The 21,807-nt window shown below is 34.0% G+C and overlaps 1 protein-coding gene and 1 long non-coding RNA gene across 2 annotated transcripts in view; one reads left to right on the top strand and one right to left on the bottom strand.

The window, feature by feature from the left end:
• LOC309633708 overlaps positions 1-21,807 on the bottom strand; it is a 275,637-nt gene that overhangs the window by 145,751 nt on the left and 108,079 nt on the right. The gene's annotated exons all lie outside the window — the stretch shown is intronic.
• Positions 1-21,807, top strand: part of ADAM7 (ADAM metallopeptidase domain 7) — a gene marked incomplete at its 5' end in the record, with an annotated part of 43,503 nt that overhangs the window by 5,718 nt on the left and 15,978 nt on the right. Inside the window, 9 exons of the mRNA XM_082403024.1 lie at positions 413-489; positions 6,804-6,882; positions 8,244-8,320; positions 9,358-9,550; positions 10,839-10,892; positions 14,567-14,635; positions 17,571-17,740; positions 20,039-20,123; positions 21,553-21,683. Coding sequence (XP_082259150.1) covers positions 413-489; positions 6,804-6,882; positions 8,244-8,320; positions 9,358-9,550; positions 10,839-10,892; positions 14,567-14,635; positions 17,571-17,740; positions 20,039-20,123; positions 21,553-21,683 — 935 coding nt within the window. The remainder of the gene's footprint in view (positions 1-412; positions 490-6,803; positions 6,883-8,243; positions 8,321-9,357; positions 9,551-10,838; positions 10,893-14,566; positions 14,636-17,570; positions 17,741-20,038; positions 20,124-21,552; positions 21,684-21,807) is intronic.

Genomic DNA, 21,807 nt, shown 5'->3' with positions numbered 1-21,807 from the left:
AATAGGAAATGCTCATGGTTATCATTTATTTTTATGTGAAAATGTAGACTATAAGACGGTATACACAAACTGTTAAAAATACATAAACAGAAGATCCAGGGTGGGTAGAACTACAAGGACATATAGTAACTTGTGTATCTCTGAATAAGGGGAGAATATGCATTTTTTTCATTTCATTTCATTTTACAACTAGAAGAAAAGCCCATCCAAAGTTTTAATTAAAAAATAACTTGAAAAGAAAACCCTCCATATAAATTCAGCTTTATCAGTATTTATTATTTTGCCTGAAAGGACTACTGGGTAGACTGTGAAAGATCTGTAATTTCCCCCTCCACCCACCCCTCTACCCACCACCAACACACACTAATAAATGAGCACACATTTAAATCACATGATGGATACTGTTTTTCAGGAAGCTTATGAAGAAGAATTGTTGTATGAACTAAGCCTAAATAGAAAAATCTTGATAATTCACCTTTTAAAATCAAGGTAAGTCCTATTAAGATTCAATACCTTATAGATGTATTAGTCTATAGTATCCTAGTTTTCATAAAAACTTCCAGGGAATTCTTCAAGAACTTGTTATCTATACTACTCTGAATTCCTACTCCTCTAAAATAAGCCCATTTCACTTCAGCACCTTAATAACAATTACATACCCTGTTCTCCAGTTCCTAAATTACTCCCTATTTGGGGTACTTGGAGTATGCTCACTCTGAGAGTTCGTACATTACTTCTTTGTAAATCAGTGGAACAAAAGAAATTGGAAAACCGTAGTTTTTAAAGTGACTTCTAAGTTATTGAAAATAGATATCAAACCAGGTTCTGTTGGAGAGGAAGCTAAGGGCTGGGAAGAATTTAATTTATCAAGTTAATTGTCTGTAAGCTAAATAATTCTAACACCTTTAACTTTCTTCTTTAGTTCTCTTCACAGCCTTTGCTGTTGTTGTTGAATTTCCACTGTGTTCCTTTGGGCCGTTCCCATACACAATAGCTCTGCCTCTCAGCCCCAGACATTGAAATTATAAAGAATTGTCAAACGTTACATAAAATCTAAGGATAACTCCATTGAAGAACTGAGACTCTGGCCTATTAGCTAAAAACAAACAGAAGTACAAAACAAATAAATAAACAAAAAAACCTCTCCTTCCACTCTGAGTTCCCCACTGGACAAATGTACAGAAATATAAACCTAATAACATAATATATTGATAATTTGTTCAAAATCTGCATATTCTAACATTCTTAGGATGGAAGAAAGCTAACATTTATTGAGCAATTTCTGTTTGCCTTTCCTCAAATTTCTCTTTTAATCCCTACAATATCCATATGAAGCAGATATTGTTTTATTTCCATTTCACAGAGGAAGAATCATAGATTCACTGAAATAATAACTTGTCCAAGGTCACAATGCAGGTGATGAGGCTGATGCTCTAACTCAGACCTTCCTGCTTTCAAAATTACCCAATGCTGCCTATGCCTCAAGTAGCCAATCGTAATAGACTAGCCATTGTTTAATTCTGTTAATCAGCCTGCAGTGGTATAATATAGAATTGTAGACATGCAAAGCACTTAAATCTGATGTGATATCTCCAGTGGGCAACATTACCCTCATTCCCCCAGCTCTATGAAGTAAATGAGTTTAGTGCATACCACTGAGCCTCCCAAATCTGTGAATATTATTTATTCAGATGTTTTCATATAATATGGTAGCAAACAAAAATTTGATCTTATTAATTTTGATTTTTCTTTTTCTTTTTCTCCATCACCACTTTTTTCCCATATTTTCCCTATGAGTTTCATTTGGCTTGGTTTTAATCATAATGAATAATTATTGTATAACCTGATGTTGAGTATTAGAGGTGAACCTTCATAGGTCAACCATGTCAAATCTGATTGTTTATTCATCCAGTGGAAACATTGACTGGGTCAACTTTGTTTTCACTATAACAAACCCATTAATAGGTGAAAAGTTACATTTGTATGTGTATGTGAGGCAAAAAAAACCCCATTAATTTAGAATATACTATACAGCCAAGTACTTAACTAAAACTTTTATATATGCTATTTCAAAATAACCACAAAAATGACTGTATTCTACTTATTTGTGGTATCTTTCATTTTTACCAACAGTTTATTAGAAAAGAAATTTATACAGAGAGCAGAGTTGAAAGAATCTTATACTGACCATTCATATACCCATTAATATATACATATACCCATAATCCCATCAAGACACACAAATACAAATATGCTCATTAACATTTCACTATATTTATTTTATATCATATTTCTTTGTCTATCCATTACTCTATCATCCATCCATCCTCCTTCTTATTTTTATGCATACCAAATTATATCGCAGACATTAGTTACTTCCTCCTAAGTACTTCAGCAAGCATATCATTAGAGTTTAATATGTGTTGACAGTTTTTCTTTTGATGTAAAATTTTCATGCAATGAAATGCACAAACCTTAAGTGTACATGCATTGAATTTTGACGAATGCACATACCTGTGTTACCCAAATTTCTATACAAATGAATTATAAAAGAACTGTCACTCAGAAAATTTCCTCCTGCTCCTTCCTAGTCAACTTCTCTCAAAACCTGTTCACAGAGGTTTTACTCATCATAGATTATTCTGTCCATTCTGGAAGTTTTTATAAGTAGATTTACACTGCATGTACCCTTTGTGTAAGGCTTCTTATTTCAGCATTCCATAAACAGAGATTCATTCATGTAGTTCATGTATCAGAAGTGTGGTTCTTTTACTTTCTGAGTACTACTCCATGATGTGTATGTGTATATATGTGTGTGTGTGTGTGTATATATATACATATATATATGTATATATATACACACACACACACACACACACACACACACACATATATATATACACATTACCATTTTTTTATCCATTCTATTGATGGAGACCTTGGCTGTTTCCAGTGTTTGGCTATCATGAGTAAAGCTTGAATGAGCATTCTTTTATAGTCTTTTTATAAATATATGTTTTCATTTCTCCTTGGTGAATGCCAAGGAGTGAAGTTTCTGGATCATAGGGTATGTATATGTTTAGTTTTATAAAAAATTGTCAGATCATTTTCCAAAATACTGTGAACAATGTATGAGAATTCTAGTTGCTCCAAATCCTCTTTGTCATTTTGTGTTCTCACCCCTTTTTAATTTTAGTTATACTGGTGGGTTTGTGGTGAGATTTCATTTTGGATAAGTTTTCAGTTCCCTGTTGAAAACTTTTTAATGTGATTATTGACCATGTGTATATCTTTTGTAAAGTGTCTGTTTAAATATTTACCCATTTTTAATTGGGTTAATTGTCCTTTACTGAGTTGAAGATCTTCATATAATTTGGAGATTAGCCCTTTGTCAGATATATTTCTTGTCAACTGTTTTCTCCATCCTGTTACTTTTTATATTCATTTTCTTAATATTCTTTTAAAAAGTAAAATTTATAATTTTGAAGAAATTTCAGTTTACTAAATTTTCTAATGTTTTCATGGTTTTAGCTTTTAGTTTTGGTCTATTATCATCTTGAATTTGTGTTTGTGTTTTGTGTGTGTGTATGTGTGTGTGTGTGTGTGTGTGTGTGTGTGTGTGTGTGTGTGTGTAATTTGAAGGTGGGTCAAGGTTCTTGGTTTTGCATATACATTGCCAGGCTCTTTTGTTGAATTGCCTTTCTTTGGATTGGATAGCTTTTGCACCTTTGACCAAAAGCAAATGACTATTTCTGAGCTCTCTATTTTATCCTGTTCACCTGCTTTTCAATCTCCAAGTTATGACCACATTGTCTTGATTACTGCAGCTTTAAAGTAAGTCTAAAAGCCAGTGTGGGTAACTTCTCCAATTTTGCTCTTCTTTTGCAGAATTAAAAAAAATTCTAGATCCTTAGCATTTCTCTATAAAATTTAGAACTCACTTGTTAATTTTTATTTTTTAAAGAGCCTGCTAGAATTTTGGTTGTGATTTTACTGAATTTATACATGAATTTGAAAGAATTGATATCAATAATATTGAGTCTTCGTGTTGCATCTCTATATTAATTTAGATCTTCTTTAATTTCTATCAACAATTTTTTGTATTTTATAGTGTACAGCTCTCATATGTCTTTGGTTAGATGTATTTCTACATATTTAATGCTTGCAATGTTCTTGTAAGCAGAATTGTTTTTTATTATTTCATTTTTCTATTGAGAGGTCTTAATCTATGGATTTATCTATTGTTTCATAGATTACTTAGAGATTTTCATCAGCAAGTATTGGCAGTTGTATATCTTTCTTTCTAGTCATTATTCCTTTTATTTCTATGCTTTATTGTAATGGCTAGGAACTCCAGTACAATTTGAGTAGAAATAGAAGAGTTGGCAATCTTACAGTATCCCTGATCTTAAGGGAAAAGTGATAAATATTGAATGATTAATATTATATTGCCAGTAGACTTGTCATTTGTGTACTTTATGAGATTAAGATAGCTCCCTGAGAAGTTTACTGAAAGCATATCTGCATCCATTGAAATGTCCATATGGTAATTTACACTGATTGATATTTGAATGTTAAATCATACTTGCATCCCTGTGATAAAACCCTCTTTGCTGTATACAGTTCACGAAGATTTTCTTAAGGATTTTGACACCATGTTAACGATAGATATTATTCTGCATTTTTAGCTTTTTGTGTGTGATGTCTTTGTCACATATTTAATATTAAGAGGTGAATTGGGAAGTGTTCTCAAAAGTGAAGTGGGAAGTGTTCTCTCTTCCTATATTTTCTGAAGAATGTTATTTTTAGATTGTTGAATAGAATTCACGAATGAAACTACCTGTGCCTTGAGGGTTTTTTTGTGTGTATATGTGGGGAGGAGGTTTTATGATTACAAATTCAATTTTATTGAGAGGGTTATTCAGATTTTCTATTCCATTTTATGTCAGTTTTAAATTGTAATTTACAAGGAAAATGTATATTTCATGTAAGTTGTCAAATTTTTGGTATAAAGTGTTTCATATTATTCTCTGATTATTCTTTTAATATCTGTGGTACCTTTAATGATAACCTTTTTATAATTTCTAATATTGGTAATCTGAGTTCTCCCTCTTTTTTTTTTCTTGACAAATCTAAAGAGGTTTATCAATTTGTTGATCTTTTCAAATAACCAACATTTGAATTTGTTTATTATTGCAATTGTCTGTTTATTTCACTGAATCCATCTATTATCTTTATTATTTAATTTGTTCTACTTATTTAGTGTTTACTTTTTTATGAAAACATTTCATCTTTTTGTCATAGTATTTAAAATATTTAAAACCAAGACATTTCCTTCAAGCATTAATTTAGATGCATTTCAAACACCTTGATGTCTTTTATTTTTATTATTATTCCTTTCAAAATATTGTCTAATTTCTTTTAAGATTTCTTCTTTGATTCATGGATTATTTAAGAGTGGGCTATTTAATTTCCAACATTTGGTACTTTTTGCATACCCTTTCTCAAGCTTTGTATGATACCATTTTTTAAAAAATGTATTGCAATTTGTTTTATGGCCAAACCTATGTTCTAATTTGTTAAACATACCTTGAAAAGAATATGTATTTTGCAGTTACTGGGTGAAGTGCTCTATAAACAACAATTAGGACAAAGTGGTTGACAGGATTATTTAGATCTTCTATTTTTACTTATATTACTTGTTTATTTGTTCTGTCAACTGCTGAGGGAGGAATGTCAAAACATTCAATTATGATTTAGAATTGTTTATCTTTTCAATTTTTAAAATATTTTCTTCATATTTTGGAAGCTTAGCTATTAGGTTATGCACATGTACTATTATTTTTTCTTTATGGTGAATTTACTCTTTTATCATTATGTCATTATGGAATGCCCATCTTTTTGGGAACTGTATTCTACCTGATATTAATACAGCTTAGCTCTGCATTCACATATTTACCGTTTCCATAAAATACTATTTTTCATGCCAACCTACCTGTGTCTTAACATTTAAAATGTGTCTCTTGTAAGATGGCAAGTAGTTGGGTTCTGCCTTTTTAGTGAATTCTGACAATCTGATTTCTAATTGGAAAGTTTAATCCATTAACATTTAATGTTATGAATGATATGGTTGTATTTAATATTTAATTTCTGTTTGCCTCTGATTTTGTTCCTCTGGTTTTCTCTTCCTGCCCTTCTTTGGATCTTTGAATTATTTGATTTCTTTTTTACTCTTATTTACTGGCTTTTTGTTTATTGATTGTTTTTATAGCAATATCTCTCTGCTTTAGTTTAAAGCTTTTGTTTTAGAGGTTACAATATTTACAGTTAATATTGTATAATTTTATGTAAAATGTAAAAACTTTGCAATCATATTAAATCCATATCTATGTACATATGATACATATATCTTAATACATATCAACCCAACAGCTGTATATTTAGATAAAATATATATAGTATATATATTTATATATATGATACATACACATCACAATTTTTTTGCATTAATTTTGGCGCTTAAAGCAAGAAGATTTTTACTTAGATAATATTTTCTCTAGGTTCTTCTCAAAATGATGCCTTGCTAGAACTGCCAGAATCTTTTATCATCTTTACCAAACCATGAAATCTAGGTAGAAAGGCTTTTCATGTGACTGGGATTGATTTTGCTTATTTGCTTTTAGCATAAGAGGATCTTGCTGAGAAGTGAAAGCAGCCTAGGGCCTTCACTCTCACATAATATGTTTTACCTCCTAACTTTTTAGAATAAGTGAATCTCACTACCTCTCTGCCCTCTTTTCCAGGAAGTTCCTAGCCTCAGATTACAGTGAGACATACTACTCCACAAAAGGAGAGCAGATCACCAAGCATCCTCAGATCACGGTATCTTATGGGACCTTCCTACGTCTCTTCTCTGAAACTATTTTGTTTCCTCGTATGATTTTTAAACCCCATCCTAGCTTTACAAGCAGCTTCAGAAAGTGTTACATCAGAAATTACTCCTGCATTGACTACCATCACTGAATGATTCTAGAACAGAAACTATGACACTCTGACCTCTAAAGGAGATTGATCACTGCCTAACAAGCAAATCAATGACTGCTAATGTATTTTCCTTTACCACACTAACTTCTATGTACCCAAAATGGGGTAAAGTCTGGAGGAAGGGTAAAGCAGGACACCAGAGAAGTATAAGGTACCATGATGGAATAGTAATTAAGCTAAAGGATAAAACTTAAAGACATGAAACAAGTTTAAAACCTCCATCTAACTGACCCTTATGGGAGTCAAATCCTCTTGCCCTGTCCTTCTGATGCACCAACATTGAGTCCTCTCCTTCATTCTCCAAATGAATCTTTGTTCATTAATCATGAATATTATTCCAGTGGATATGAGTTTTATTTTTATATTTATTCCCCTTTACAGAACATGCCCACTGCAGCCTTCTAGCCAAGGATGACTTTATTCTCTTCTATTAAATGTATACGTTTAAACCACATTGCCTCTGTTTAAGGAGCTGTCAACTATGAAATCTCAGTCATCATGCAATCTTTGTAAAGTAGAACAGTAAGAAAACTGGGTAACGTTCTTTTATACAGTGAGTGGTTGTTCGTCTGTGAGAGTCTGAGGTCCAGGACCATGGAAAGTGTCACATATAGGCAGGAGTTGAACATAAGGAACTGATAGAAAGAGAAATTATTTGGTGGAATCACCAAGGATGGAACACCCAGTAGGGAGTAATAAAGATACCAACTTGATCGAAGCAGAGAGGCAGGAGACAAAGGCACGAGGGGACCTGGTTGGAGAGTGAGACCTAATTTCTGCGATCATCAAAAATTTTGACTTTATTTCATAGGCAACTGGGGAAAATTTATAATAATAGCACAAGAGGGGTAGTTTGATAGGATTTTAAGATGGATTAAAAGAGTAATATTTCAAAGGAAAAGGGTCACATTTCTGAGGTTAGCATCAACTAATAGACTCTTAAATTTGTGAGAGAATAATTCATACACTGCTTCACACAAAGTAATCATGCAATTAAAAGAAAAGGCTTCTAAAGTAGCTTCGAAATTTTCCAATGAAAGAATGCAATGAATGAATGCATGAATGAATGCATAAATGAACATAAGTGTAGTTTGTGAAAATGAAATAATGATGTATTTTGAACATAAAATATGTAGATATTAATATTTATATAATATCAATACATGTACTTATATCAATAGCCTCTTCATCTATTTTAGGATCATTGCTTTTACCAAGGATCCATCATACATGAATTTGATTCTGCTGCCAGTATCAGCACATGTAATGGTCTGAGGTATGCACCGTATCTTTCTACCTTTATGAGTTTTCCTATGAATTTTCAAAGACATTCACTTCTCTTTTCTTTTTAAGACCTTTAAATAGAAAAATTAATGGAAAAAAGCTACTGTATATTTTCAGCATGAGGATCCACTCCAGCCCATTGTTTACGTTCATTTTTGACAAAAAGATGTAAAACACAGCCCTAAGCAAGACAAGTTTTTCAGTATATGATCAAGGGATTCAGAGTTGGAAGGTGACTGGAACTCATCCAGCCTGTCCTCTCATGCTACAGATCAGGATACTGACATCAGAGACTTGCTCCTGAACATTCATTTTGCTGGTGGTTGAACTCCATCCAAAAACCAGGCCTACTAATTTCTAGGCCTGTGAATCCCCACTGCATCACACCACAATGCTTCACAGCTTTTTACTAAATTAGGCAGTGTTTCCAGACTCTGGAAAGTAAAAAATGTCAGAAGTAAAGCCTATATAAGTTGTCTCTAGATCTCGGGCTCAAGGACAAAGGAAGAAGATGTGGGGAGGCAAAGAGTAGAAGAGCAAGAAACCTGTGTCTTCATTTTTGAGGATTTTACTTGAGTAGGTCCCAGTATTTTCAAGAATGAGAAACCCTTTAATGACACAATTACCCATAATAGTGTCTGTACCTTCATATATTTACTCTGTAATTAATGAATGATGGACATGAAAATTCACAAAATTTTTGCAAGAACTCAGACTTGCCAGAGGTCCTCAACCCCGGGTGGGAATTGTTACTCTACCTATGCTTCAAAGGAGAGATTGGGCTGTTAAACTTCTGAAAATCCAGATGAGTTGACTCTTAGAAAAGTTATTGAGTCAAAGGTTACATGCCATCTCACCTCTTTGTCTCTCAGAATACCTGGCTACATGCTTACATGAGGCCTTGACTCTGCAGTTTCCCTTTCTTAAAAAGGCAAACTCCATAAAGTGGAACAGATAAATATTGTGTAAGTAATGTAGTAGTAAAATGGAAACGATCTTAAATAGACACTGTATTCCCAATTTCCACAGGGGGTTCTTCAGGGTGAGTGACCAAAGGTACCACATTGAACCAGTGAAATATTCAGATGAAGGAGAACATTTGGTGTTCAAATATAAACCCCAGATGCAGCAACCTGCCAATTATTCTTGTACAGAGCTCAATTTTACCAGGACAGCTGTTCCAAATGACAACACTAAATCCATGGAAGACTCCAAAATGGAAGTGAGTGCCTTATTTTTAAATTACCTTTATCCCAAGTCAAATGCCTCCTACTTTCTTACTGATCTCAAGAGAGAGATTATGAGCCCAATTAATGAAGTGTATAGGCTGCCTGAATCTGACTCTTCATTGTTTGAAATCTGAGATGTCAAACTTTTGTTTTTATTATCTATAAAGAAAGTGTTCATTCCCTACATCGAATCTCAGTTTGTCTCATCAATTTCTAAGAAGGGGGATATCTACAACCCTACATATAGATTTATAGTATTAGGGCTATAAGTGGTTGGAAAGAATGAAATTTACATCTTGAAATCTCTCTTAGATATTGTCTTTTCTTTCCTTGTCTTTCCTGCCACTTTTTTTGGAGGAGTTGTTGATGATAAGCCAGGTTATCCCCCTTTCATCAGGCCAAATATTCTAATTGTTAAGGTGGAATTTCTAGTAGAATGAAGGCACAATGATAGTCCTCCATATTTTAGGCTTTTCTATACTTGTTCATATCAACTTAAATCCCCTCTACATGTTAGCCTTTAAGATCTGTGAGTGTTTATCTTCTTCACATATCCATGGTGTAGACTGTGTCTGAAACTTACTAGATGCCTAATAGATGGGTTTTTTTGATTGAATAAATCAATAAATAAATGATTACTTAGTTCAGAAAAGAATGACAGTCAAATATTTGAACAATATGCCTCTGGTTTATATTCAAGAGCATATGCATGTACCTCAATGCATGACACTGAAAGCTGAAAACTTAGAATTTCTTGGTATTGTGTTTTATAAAATAAAAGATCTATAATTAACAACTTTTATATGTTTCCTTGGAATTGACACTCCCACAAAGGGAGATTGGGAGATAGAAGAGGAGTAGAAGGAATACAGTCACTCCTGTTGGCCAGTTATACGTCTTGCTCTCAACTGTAGATGGTCCTTTTTACATGAGCTTACTTAGTAAGCATTTACTTTGTAAATTAAAAAAAAAACCTAAATGTTAAAAACTGGATTCATGATCCTTTATTTATAATCCTTATTTTACCTGAAAGACTAAACAAAAAAAAAAAGGATAATAAAATATGGAATGTTGTTTCAGGTTTACTAGAATCTGATGCATAGAAGCACACATTTTAATAATATAGTGGGTTTTATTTACCTACATTTCTAGAATTATTAGATATACTCCTGCGTGTCAACTTCCAATAATACTAACATTTCTTACCTTGAAAATTTTAGCTTAAAATGTGAAGATAAGAGACATTAACCATACTTCATTCAATTTTCCATAAATTTCCAGAGTATGGAAAAAGAAAAGTATATTGAACTGTTCATTGTTGCTGATGATAACATGGTAAGTTTTCAGATAAACATTTGCTCCCCATTCATTCTTATAAAACTATAGTTGTGATTTTTAACAAAGAGAAAGTAGTATTTTAATCAGAATTCCATTCCAGGTTCAATGTTCTGTTTTTAGCTTCCCCGAACAGACATATATAAGAGATGATAATGTCCTTTGGCAGTATAGCAGACTAAGCCAAAATAGAACCTCCCTCCGCATTATGAACATATGGAAATGATGAACAACTTCAAAAAATTGAAAATATGTCCACAATCTATAGTTGAGCTAAAAAAACACAGAAAATCTCCAAGTGCTAAAAATGAGGCAGAGAATCTCCATCAAAACAGTAACTAAAATTCAAAGGCATGGTGACACAACACACAGTATATAGAATATATTGCATAAGGCCCAGAGCCACAAAGGGCTGTCCCACCTCTGAAAGGGAACTGGAAAAGCTCTCTAGTGAAACTGCAAAGAGAAAGGAAATGTTTTGTTTGTCTGCCTGTAGCAATGGGCAGGGAAAATATTATGCATGGGAAAACAAAACCCTAAGCCTGTGTCCTGCACTGATGTGGGGCATGACATACTTTTCTATAGATACAGAAATGCCACGCCAAGCTTTCAACAAAAAAACTGATTATAAATTCGGTAAACTGCTAGACTCCAAGTCAAAAATGCCCTATAATCATAATCCAAGGTAAAACTAATCACATGAGGAAGAGTCAACCAACATAACGAAAAGAAGAATGAGCTCTCCAAGAACTGCAAATCATCCAATGATATTTCAGATTATACACCTTACAGCAGAGTATAAAAAGATATACAACAACAATAACAACAAAAACATGGTTACAGGGTAAGAAGGGTGTCTTTTTACTTCTCTATTAGAAAATTTTAGGCTAAGCAGGGAAAAAATTCAACAAAAATAGAAAAGATTTGAACCACATAAATATAGGTTTGATCTAATCAATTGATGGATGTATACTGCAACCAGAAAAAAAGACAATATGTATTCATTTCAAGTTCAAACAAAACATTTTCAAGAATTAAACTGACATTTTGCCACAAAGGAAGTAAAACAGATAGGAAAGATATATATGGAGAAGATCACTGCTTTTTTTTTAACCACAACCAAATTGGAAGGTATAACAAAAAAATTGTTAAACTAGACTACAAAAAGAAAATTGATTTGGAAACTAAAAGAAAAATACATTGCCAAATATTAATTGACTAAAAAAGTCAAATCTGAAAGTGTTAAATATTTATAATAGCAAAAAGAAAACATTAGTTGAGATAAATTTTTCTAGATGCAGGTGGCATAACAGTAATTAGAAGGACATTTGTAGACAAATATTTATATTAAAAAAGAAAGAAATTTAATGAATTAAGAGTCTAACTGGAAAAGTTAGAACATAAACACAGAATAAAACCAAAAAAGAGAAGGAAAAATGATTTTAATAATGAGTAAAATTGATAAAAAGCACAAGACAAAAAGAAACAAAGTCAAATGCTAGTCCCTTGGAAAGATAAATAAAATAGAGGAACTTCTGACCATACTTATTAAGACAAAAATAGAAGTACAAATAAAATTAGAAATGAAAGAAAAACATAACTATAAATATAGGAAAGGTTATATATCATTAAAAAATATATGAACAACCTTGTGCCAATAAATTTATGAGCAGAAGAATGTAGTACAATGTTAAGAAGCTGACTTGAGAAGAAATAAGAAACTCCAAAAAGAATATAACAAAGTTTTAAAGTTAAATAAGTAGTCCACAATCTATTGACAAATAACTAGGCTCAGATGAGTTTAAAGACAAATTTTACTGAAATTTATTGTAACAGAAAACCCCATCTTTTATACACTGTTTTCAAGAATAGGAAAAATTCTTCACACATTTCATAGTTATTATAACATTCATATTAGTTATCTACTGCTGTGTAACAAACTACCCAAAACTTAGTGTGGGTCATGTATACAGTTGCAGTAATCTGGTGGTTCCACTGGGCTGGCTGGATGGTGTAACTTGGCCTTAGCCACTTGTGTGGTATATAGTGTTGGGTTTGGCCCATGTGTCCCCAGTAGGCAAGCCCGTGCTTCTGGTATTATAGCTGGGCATCAAAACATCATGAGAGAGACCAGGCTTCAATGTACAAGAGCTTTTCAAGCTTCTGCTTATAGGACAATTATTAATGTCTTATTAACTAAAGTCATACGGCCAAGTCTAGAATCAATGGTTGAGGGAACCACACATTGGTGCAGATACCCGGAAGAGCGATTCCTTAAGGGTCATTACCATAACAACCTATGATGACACTGATAATAAATCCAGACAAGAAAGTAAAATTAGGGCTTCCCTGGTGGCGCAGTGGTTGAGAATCTGCCTGCTAATGCAGGAGACACGGGTTCGACCCCTGGCCTGGGAGGATCCCACGTGCCGCGGAGCGGCTGGGCCCGTGAGCCACAACTGCTGAGCCTGCGCGTCTGGAGCCTGTGCTCCGCAACAAGAGAGGCTGCAATGGTGAGAGGCCCGTGCACCGCGATGAGGAGTGGTCCCCGCTTGCCACAACTAGAGAAAGCCCTCGCACAGAAACGAAAACCCAACACAGTCAAAAAATAATTAAATAAATAAAATAAATTTATTTAAAAAAAAAAAGTAAAATTATAAGCCAATTTCACTTACAAATATGACTGCAAATACCCTAAAAATATTTGCAAGCCCAACCCAGCACATATCACAAGAAAAAGTGTGCATAACAATGAAGGTTTATTCTAGTAACGCAATGGATTTGATAATTAAGAGGACATTTATGGGCCTATCAGGAATAGTTTCAGTAGAATAGGGGCATTTAAATCAATGAGTAGTAGGTTGAGGAGTGGGTAGGAAATGAAAATTAAAGGGATTCTAATGTAATATCTTTGGGGTATTCAGGTATTTAAGATAACAGGCGAGCAATGGAATGTTAACTATAGGATAATTGCAGCATTCAGAAAAGGCATTTTTTTTTAATTATTATAAAAGAAGCTTGACCATTTGCATTTATCTCTATGGGATACCTTATGTTATTATTAAGTGTATTTTATTAGGTCTAAATTGATAATGTTGAGAACAAGTACAAATAGGGAATCCACCTGTAAGAAGAGAACAACATACTAAATAAGCTGGAGCAGGAAACTGCTTTGTCTTCTTAGTCTTTTCCTGGAGAGAAAGGAGGGGGAAACCACAATTTCTTGCCCCTCTCCATCATATCCCTGGCTCCAGGATGATCCTTGATTATATGCTCCTTAGTTTGTAGCCGCCATGGATACAGGAGTGCTGACAAAGTTGTTTTTTGCAATATAATGGTTGCTGTGGAGCTTTAATAAGTTTTGTTATGAATATGGACTCTAAAGAACACTTATCAGTTGGTTTAATAAATCAACGTAATGTAATATATTTAATGTGAAGAGGGAGCAGAGTTATAAAGAAAACCTTAAAGTAGTGCCAAGGTGAAGCATGACTTTTGAAACTGCTATATCTAGTTATTTTATATAAAACATGTATTTCTGCATAAGCTGCCCAGATTTTTTAGCTCTCTGGAAGGAAAGTCAATGAATTTTTTTCTTTGAAATATCTCATGATGTTGAATTTTTATTCAACTCCTATGATTAATGAGTATTGATTTGATGTCTCTATTTCCAGTATCGCAGGAATAATCACCCTAACAAACTGAGGAATCGAGTTTGGGGAATGGTCAATTTTGTCAACATGGTAAGATTTGATACAGTCTGAATCAAGCCAAAAACACAAATGGAAAGAAACTTTTAGGATAGATCTCTGCTGGATTTTTGTAGTAATACTGATATTAAGACAGCCCAAAACATAACAGTTCACCAAGTAGTCTAGCAAAATTCCATTGAAAAAAAAAAATCACAGCAACAAATGCATCACAGCTCTAAGTTTTTGGTTTTCTAAGTAAATGACACTTAATATTTACATAAGTTTCAAATATTGGTCACTATCACAAAATTTATAAAGCAATGTACAAAGATTTGAATACCCATCATGAGTAAATCAAATCCACTATTTTAAATCACTCTTCCATGACCTTTGCATAGCAAAAAGTCTTTCAAGCTATAATTTATTGCCCATGTTTAGACAGAGAAATCAGGGGAAATATTTCTGTAAAATTCACTAAAATGATTAATTCGTCTAACATGAAATGAACTAGAATCCTGTTAAAGAAGTAATACTGTGATTTATACACATCTTTTTAAAGCTGACTCCTTCCGACCAGCTCCATTACCAGGATAAAGAGGCCCCAAAGAAAGACATTGTAAGAAATCGCTCTTTTAGATCAGTGGTTTCTGCATTCACCAGTTGAAGGACATTTGATCTTTTTCTAGTTTTTTACTAGAATGTTTGGGGCCTGAATCAGACCTGAGTGCACTGAATTCCAGGGTTAGATGAGGCCACCAGGTTTGCTCCGCAGATGGGGGAAGCCACGGGCTGAACTCTGTTCAAGTTCCACAGTTGAATGGGCTACGTAGCGTCTCACAGTGAAGGTCCCTGGTCAGACAGGCTGAAGTCTATATTCAGCAATGAGTGGGGCTGCAAATTAAATTCCCTGCTTGGGCACAGCAGGAGAAGCAGCCCTGAAACTGGTAAAGCTCCTTGTTTGTTTCCTTAACTCAAGCTGACCCCAAGTTTCCCAGCTGAACAGGATTACTGGCTTTGCTTGCAAACTACTGGCTCTGTCTGCCCTTCTCTCAGCTTGAGCACCACTGGGATGCACATCTTTCAGGTGTTCTCACCAGCCCTTCGGGTCAGATGGGGCTGGAAAACACTCTCCACAGTGGGCGGGGCTGTCTCAGCCCCCTAGCATGGGCAGGATGTGGAGGAGTTGCTTCAGGGTACTCTCAATTTCCCAAACAGGATTGGAGAGGCTGAGAGCTACCATTAGCCTTGGATATAAATTAATCCGTTTCCTGGGCATAGTGGGGAGCTCCCACACCCACTACTGGCTTTGCTCTGGGGGTGATCTCAAGTGCTGCTTCTCCTGTTTCTTATATCTTGCAATTGTCTTTATTACTCCTCTAACACTGACCCAAATATAAGACTCTATCTCTCTCCTTGGGGTCCCATCTCCAAAACTGTTACACATTGCTGAACTTTTACTAAAGATTTTCAGTTCAGACTGGGGGCTCATACCACAAACAATTTAAAGTAGCATAGTCTAAAAGTCCTTGACTCTTCCCGTCATATCTCTTCTTACTGGCCCTTTCTCCTCCACACTCATTATTTCACTGCATCCTTTCTCACTTTACTTTCATGTCTTCACCTCTTTTGCCTCAGAAATTCCAAAGTTCTTTCTCTGTTAAGAAGAGTGAACCAACTCTCTCAACAACCTTCCGAATATGTATATCCAAACCCATCCAAGCATGCTGTAGATAAAATATGGCTTTATTTTATAGGATATTTTCTCACTAGAAGAGAATACATCCATAGAATAACAAATATTGTTCCCATTTGCACTTGAATCCAGTTTTATGGACCTAAAGCCCACCCATGAATGTAGAGAATCCAAAGGTTAAAAAAATTATCTTTCTTGGTGGGACCTAATTCATAAGGTTTATTCCACAATATGATCAGATCCAAAAGGAATGGACATCTAGTTAGGTTTGAGATCATGATTTAACTAAAGGTCTAACATTATAAGAGTTTATGAGAACCACAGTTCTCACGGTTATGAAATGACTATGGGTCACGGTTATCATGTTGGCACATGAAATTCAATATATTCATATTATGCAGGTTAAGAAAAGTGAAAAATTAATACAAGGTTATTGTTATAGCAATGATGTGAATATTAAACTTCTTAATAATCAGTTACATTCTCTATTAATATTGTTGAGTTGACCTCTCTATTTCTGTTCCTAACTTAGTGTTCATAGATTATCATTCATTCTTCCTTTCAACCAACTTTGTACTGGCTGTTATGAAATATAAAATTGATATAATATATAGTTCTTCATCTCAAAATCATCATAATATTTCCTTAAACTCTTAAACTCTTTTGTCCTGGCATCAAAGTACCTATCAACTAGGTGTTTACAAAAGCAGATGGGAATGGGTGTAAGAAGCCTTGGGCTACAACTATTTCTGTCTGTTTTGAGGCTTTGAGCAATTCCCAATAAGATTTCTTACACAACAAAGTAGTTCCAAAAATCAAACATGGGGAACAAACATGAAAGCTAAGCTATTGGTTTTTGAAAACAATATCAACTTTCTAATCTGCTACAGAACAAACTCATGACCTAAGTAGAGAGATGAATAAAGAACATTCATTCCATTATGTGCCACTGTTCATAAATTCATATTTTCAGGTCAGGTATAATCTCAGAGCTTTAGTAAATTATTTATTTTAGACATATCCTGAGCCCAGTGTCTGTAAGGATTATAATAGTTCAAGGAGAATCAGGTGTTTTTAGTCAAGTTTCTTTGTTGGTCATGGCAATTCACCCAATATTCTGGACAATTCAACTCTATATTCTGTTTCAATACAACTGTTTGTAAAATGAGGTCTGAACTTTTGCTTATGTACTTCACACATTAAAATTTCTTTTTTTAATATAAAGGAATATAGTCATGATAAAGGATCCTTCTGCAACTTGACATTGTGAAAAATTATTTCTCCTTTGAACAGATTTATAAAACCTTGGACATTCAAGTGACATTAGTTGGCTTTGAAATATGGACAAATGGAGACAAAATAGATATAGATTCTAAAATAGAAACTACCTTATTACGTTTTTCGGCTTGGCAAGAAATAATCCTTAAAAAAAGGAAGAATTTTGATCACATTATGTTACTCAGGTATGTCGCTGCTCTATTTTCCTGCATATCTTAGGTGGATTATTAAAAAATAAAACAAAATAAATAAACCAAAATACTTTTTAAAGCTGCTGATCTTTGGATAAAAGTCACAGGGATAAAAATGTTATGTGTAGCTATACAGAAAATTTCCAGATGAACTTGTAAATAACCTTTCTTCCTAATAATGATTAATATCAGAAAGGAAAACCTTGAAATATTCATGTTGCTGGGCAGAGTTGAAAATGTCATTAGGTAAGCAAAGCACCCTTAGAATCCATTTACTTTACTTATCAGCAGCCAATTTTAACTCTCTTCAGCCTTCCATGCTATGCCGTTTCAACACTGCACTTAAACCAACCTTTCTGAGAAAGCACTTCATTTCCTGGACATTTTCCCTCAACAGAGTGTGTGCATCCAGACCAGCTCTTCAAGAGCATCTATATTTAAGATAACAAATAATTAATCTGATAAATTAAACCTGCCACAGCTTTAATGTTCCTAAGTAAAGGGTTGGATTTTTCTGTAATACTAGGTCATTAATTCCTTAAAAGGGGGGCTAATCTTACCATTTTGTCATTCAAAATACCTAGTACACTACTCAGCCTATAGGAAAATGATAAATTATGGTGGAACTGATCTGACTTCACCTCTGTGTTTCACATAGTCCTGTCATCATAAGGAATGTTAAATTAGGGAAGAACAACTTTGAAGCAGTGGAGTCTTTTAGCATCTCTTTTGATGTCCTTAAAGCTACTATATAAGAGTGGTATCCACTTTAACTATTTCATCTACCTATATTACCAGTATTTCTCCTAAGGGCTACAAACATAGCCTGCAAATATGCTTTCTATCGTTATCTAAATGTTAACTTTCAGTCTGAACTCAGAACTGTGAAGCTTCCAATGCCCATAGTCAGAGGTCAGGTTCAGCCCTTTGGCAGATTGATGAGTGAACCAGACCTCCAAATATCATTTCTGATTTTCATATCCAGGATGGTCCATAACACATATCTCCAGGGGAATAGTGGTTAGGTTCAGATATTCATGTACTACTGTGCCCCAAAATTATGGAGGTAAAGTAAAATATTATCATGACCTTCACAGCAGGCAAGATTAGCTCTTTTGCCTATTCCGTGGATGTATGTCTTAAAATACTTAATAAATTAGCCTAGGAAAATTAACCTGATATAAGTAGACAATCTTTTACTTCCATGTGTGTCTCTTATTCTGAGCAGTAGTTTCACACACCAATAGTATGTCTACAAATAGAGATATGGGGGAGTGCTAGTAAATGACTAACTGGGCATAATATTTAGAACTTCTCATGTTGGTTTCTTATATGTCTTCCCTCTATAGTCACATAGATCTAGAAGTGATTGGATACCGTATATGATATTATCATGGTGTGACTTTTGGTTTTCAGTGACCATGAGCAAAGTCAGAATCCAGATTGTGCTTTCTCTGGTGCTTCATCTCCATAGCTGATATTCTCCCAAGATCTCCAGAGTCTGGGAAGACCAGAATTCTAAGTTCTTCCAGTATGCATAGTCAAATACTAAGACTTTAAAATGTAGGGACAGAAACATATCAGCAGTGAAGAAAGAAATATAGCATATTTTCTTGATCAAAAAAGTTAAACATGGAAAGGGGTCCTCTAGCCTGACTAGCTTTCTTGTATTTGAACCATCTCTATTATACTCTACGTATGGTCCTTCAGCCTATGAAGTTCTTTTTAAAGTGGTCCAACTCTAAATGTTCTTCTTGAAAGCATATCAAAGTTGGCTCCCTTTAATATTCAAATCTACATCTGTCTTTTTAGATAATCCAGGAATAGACATGTTTTCACATGACAAGTGTTTTAAATGTTTGATTATAGTTATCGTATCCTCTATGAGTTTCTATGGTTAATTTTTTGTTTTAATTTTCAACCACGGCAAATTAATCGTGGTGTTGAGTCCATTCACTATGTTGCATTTTCCCCTCTAAACACTTTAAACTTTTTTGGTCTTTTAAGTGGTTTTATCCAAAGTTGAGTGTAGGGCAAACTAAAGTCAAGTCAAATGGACTCTGACCTTATTATTATTTTGGGGGGGAAAGTACTCTTTTATGATTTCAACTCAAGATTACATTGACTTTCTCCATGCCTCTAAAATGCCACAGGTTTAAAATGAGCTTCATATCAACCAAGGTCATCCTCAATTCCAGAACTCCAGTGCCAAGGCACTAGCATTGGGGGGGCTCACTGCACTTCAGTGTTTGTGTTAACTGAACTATGAGTTTATTTATATCTTGTTTATAGTGGAAAGTGGCTCTACGCACATGCACAAGGAACTTCTTATCCAAGGGGTATATGCCTGCCCTATTATTCCTCCAGTGTCGTTAAGGTGGGCTGTGTTTTATTTATGTTATATTACTTAATCAAAATGCTTACCTTAGATTTCTGTAATCTTCTGTGTCCTATTGAAAGGGACCATGTATGCATCCTGTCATACATTCCCACCAAAATGTCATGATGAAACTGTCATGTTTCCGTTATTAAATGGGAAATGTTTTATTAAAAACTATAGATAAATAATGAAGATAAACCAGTGTTTTCCAGAGTTTATATGAATGTCATACATGAATTAACCTACAAAGATTAGGAAAGCTCTTTTGCATATTAAATATAGTTATTTATAAGGACATGTGATATACACAAAACTTGATGGCTGGTTTAGCAAGTAAGGATAATTGTTCTTATGTGGAAAATATCATATCTAGATGGCTTTACCATTCACTTTCAGAAAGCCTAAGACCTACATACTGCTGACTCCCCTTGTTTATCTGATCTCTTCCCAAGTCACTACACTTCTAGTAAATGCTGCCCAAATAACACTATCTAAGATATTCTTTAAGATATCAAGGTTTGGGTTGATTTCCTGTAGTGTCTCTGCCTAATTGTTGTTATGCTTAAGCGAGTCTTGTAAGACCTTGAACTTAAAAGCCAGTACTTATTAAAATGACTACATGATTTATTATTCCTATGGTTCTTTTTATGATTATGCCTTTGCCCATGGTATTTTAGAAACAAAATTTTGCATAATAGAGTCAAATTAATCTAATATAGGCTGTCCACTCCAATTATGACATTGTAACCCATCCAGGACACATTTTAAATGTCATATGAGTAAGATGAAATCACCAAATTAGGGGTGTTTTACTTTTACAGTAACCTGATATCCCACCCCTCTTTGGAAATTTAATTTTTTCATTAATATAGAGATTAAAACATGAAATAGAACTAAGAACAGAGATAACTATCAACTCTGTGTTGGATTTTACATTACTGATCTTCCGACTTTTTTCAAGGTAGTAACTGCCTCTTCATGATTGTATAACATTATTGTCTAATGTGAGACTATAAATTGGAAACCCAAAACTCACATATTTTTATTTTTACTCCCTTTGAATATCTAGTAATAGAAGACAATCAATAATGTTTATTTTATTGTGTAGGACTTTAATTAATAAATTTGAGCTATTTGTAAAAATGAGTCTATATAAAACCAACAATGACTATTACTGCACCAAAAAAAAAAAAAAATTTCAAAGTGTTAGTGTTAGAGACATCCAAAAGGTTACTTGTCCAACCTCATTATATAACTGAAGAAACTTAAGGTGCAAGAACAGAAGATAACTAAGTCCACGACCTCTTAGATAAAATACTAGTTAACCAGAATCTAGAAACCAGCTCTCAACCACTAGTTCAAAGCTTTATGTACTGTAGTGTACTATCTTATAGAAATTTCTAATGCACATCTTTTTTGGCATCAGGATCTTTTACCTGACCTAAATGCAATTGCAAGCAGAATGGCACATCAGTTGGGGCATAACCTTGGGATGTGGCATGATGATTACCCATGTACCTGTACTTTGGGAAAATGCGTGATGGATAGTGATGGAAGGTGAGGCTTAAACAACATAGAGAATATATTTCAATATTGGGGGAGTGGCTTTGAGTAAAACTCAATATTGTAGGGACATATTGTTATTATCTGGAATTTTCCTAATATCTCCTGGGTAAGAACT

The sequence above is a fragment of the Balaenoptera borealis genome (assembly GCF_965194805.1).
Source record: "Balaenoptera borealis genome assembly, chromosome: 8".
In the NCBI taxonomy this organism is placed as follows: Eukaryota; Metazoa; Chordata; class Mammalia; order Artiodactyla; family Balaenopteridae; genus Balaenoptera; species Balaenoptera borealis.
Note: the sequence above shows the minus strand (reverse complement) of the source record. Positions and strands in the feature narration are given on the sequence as shown.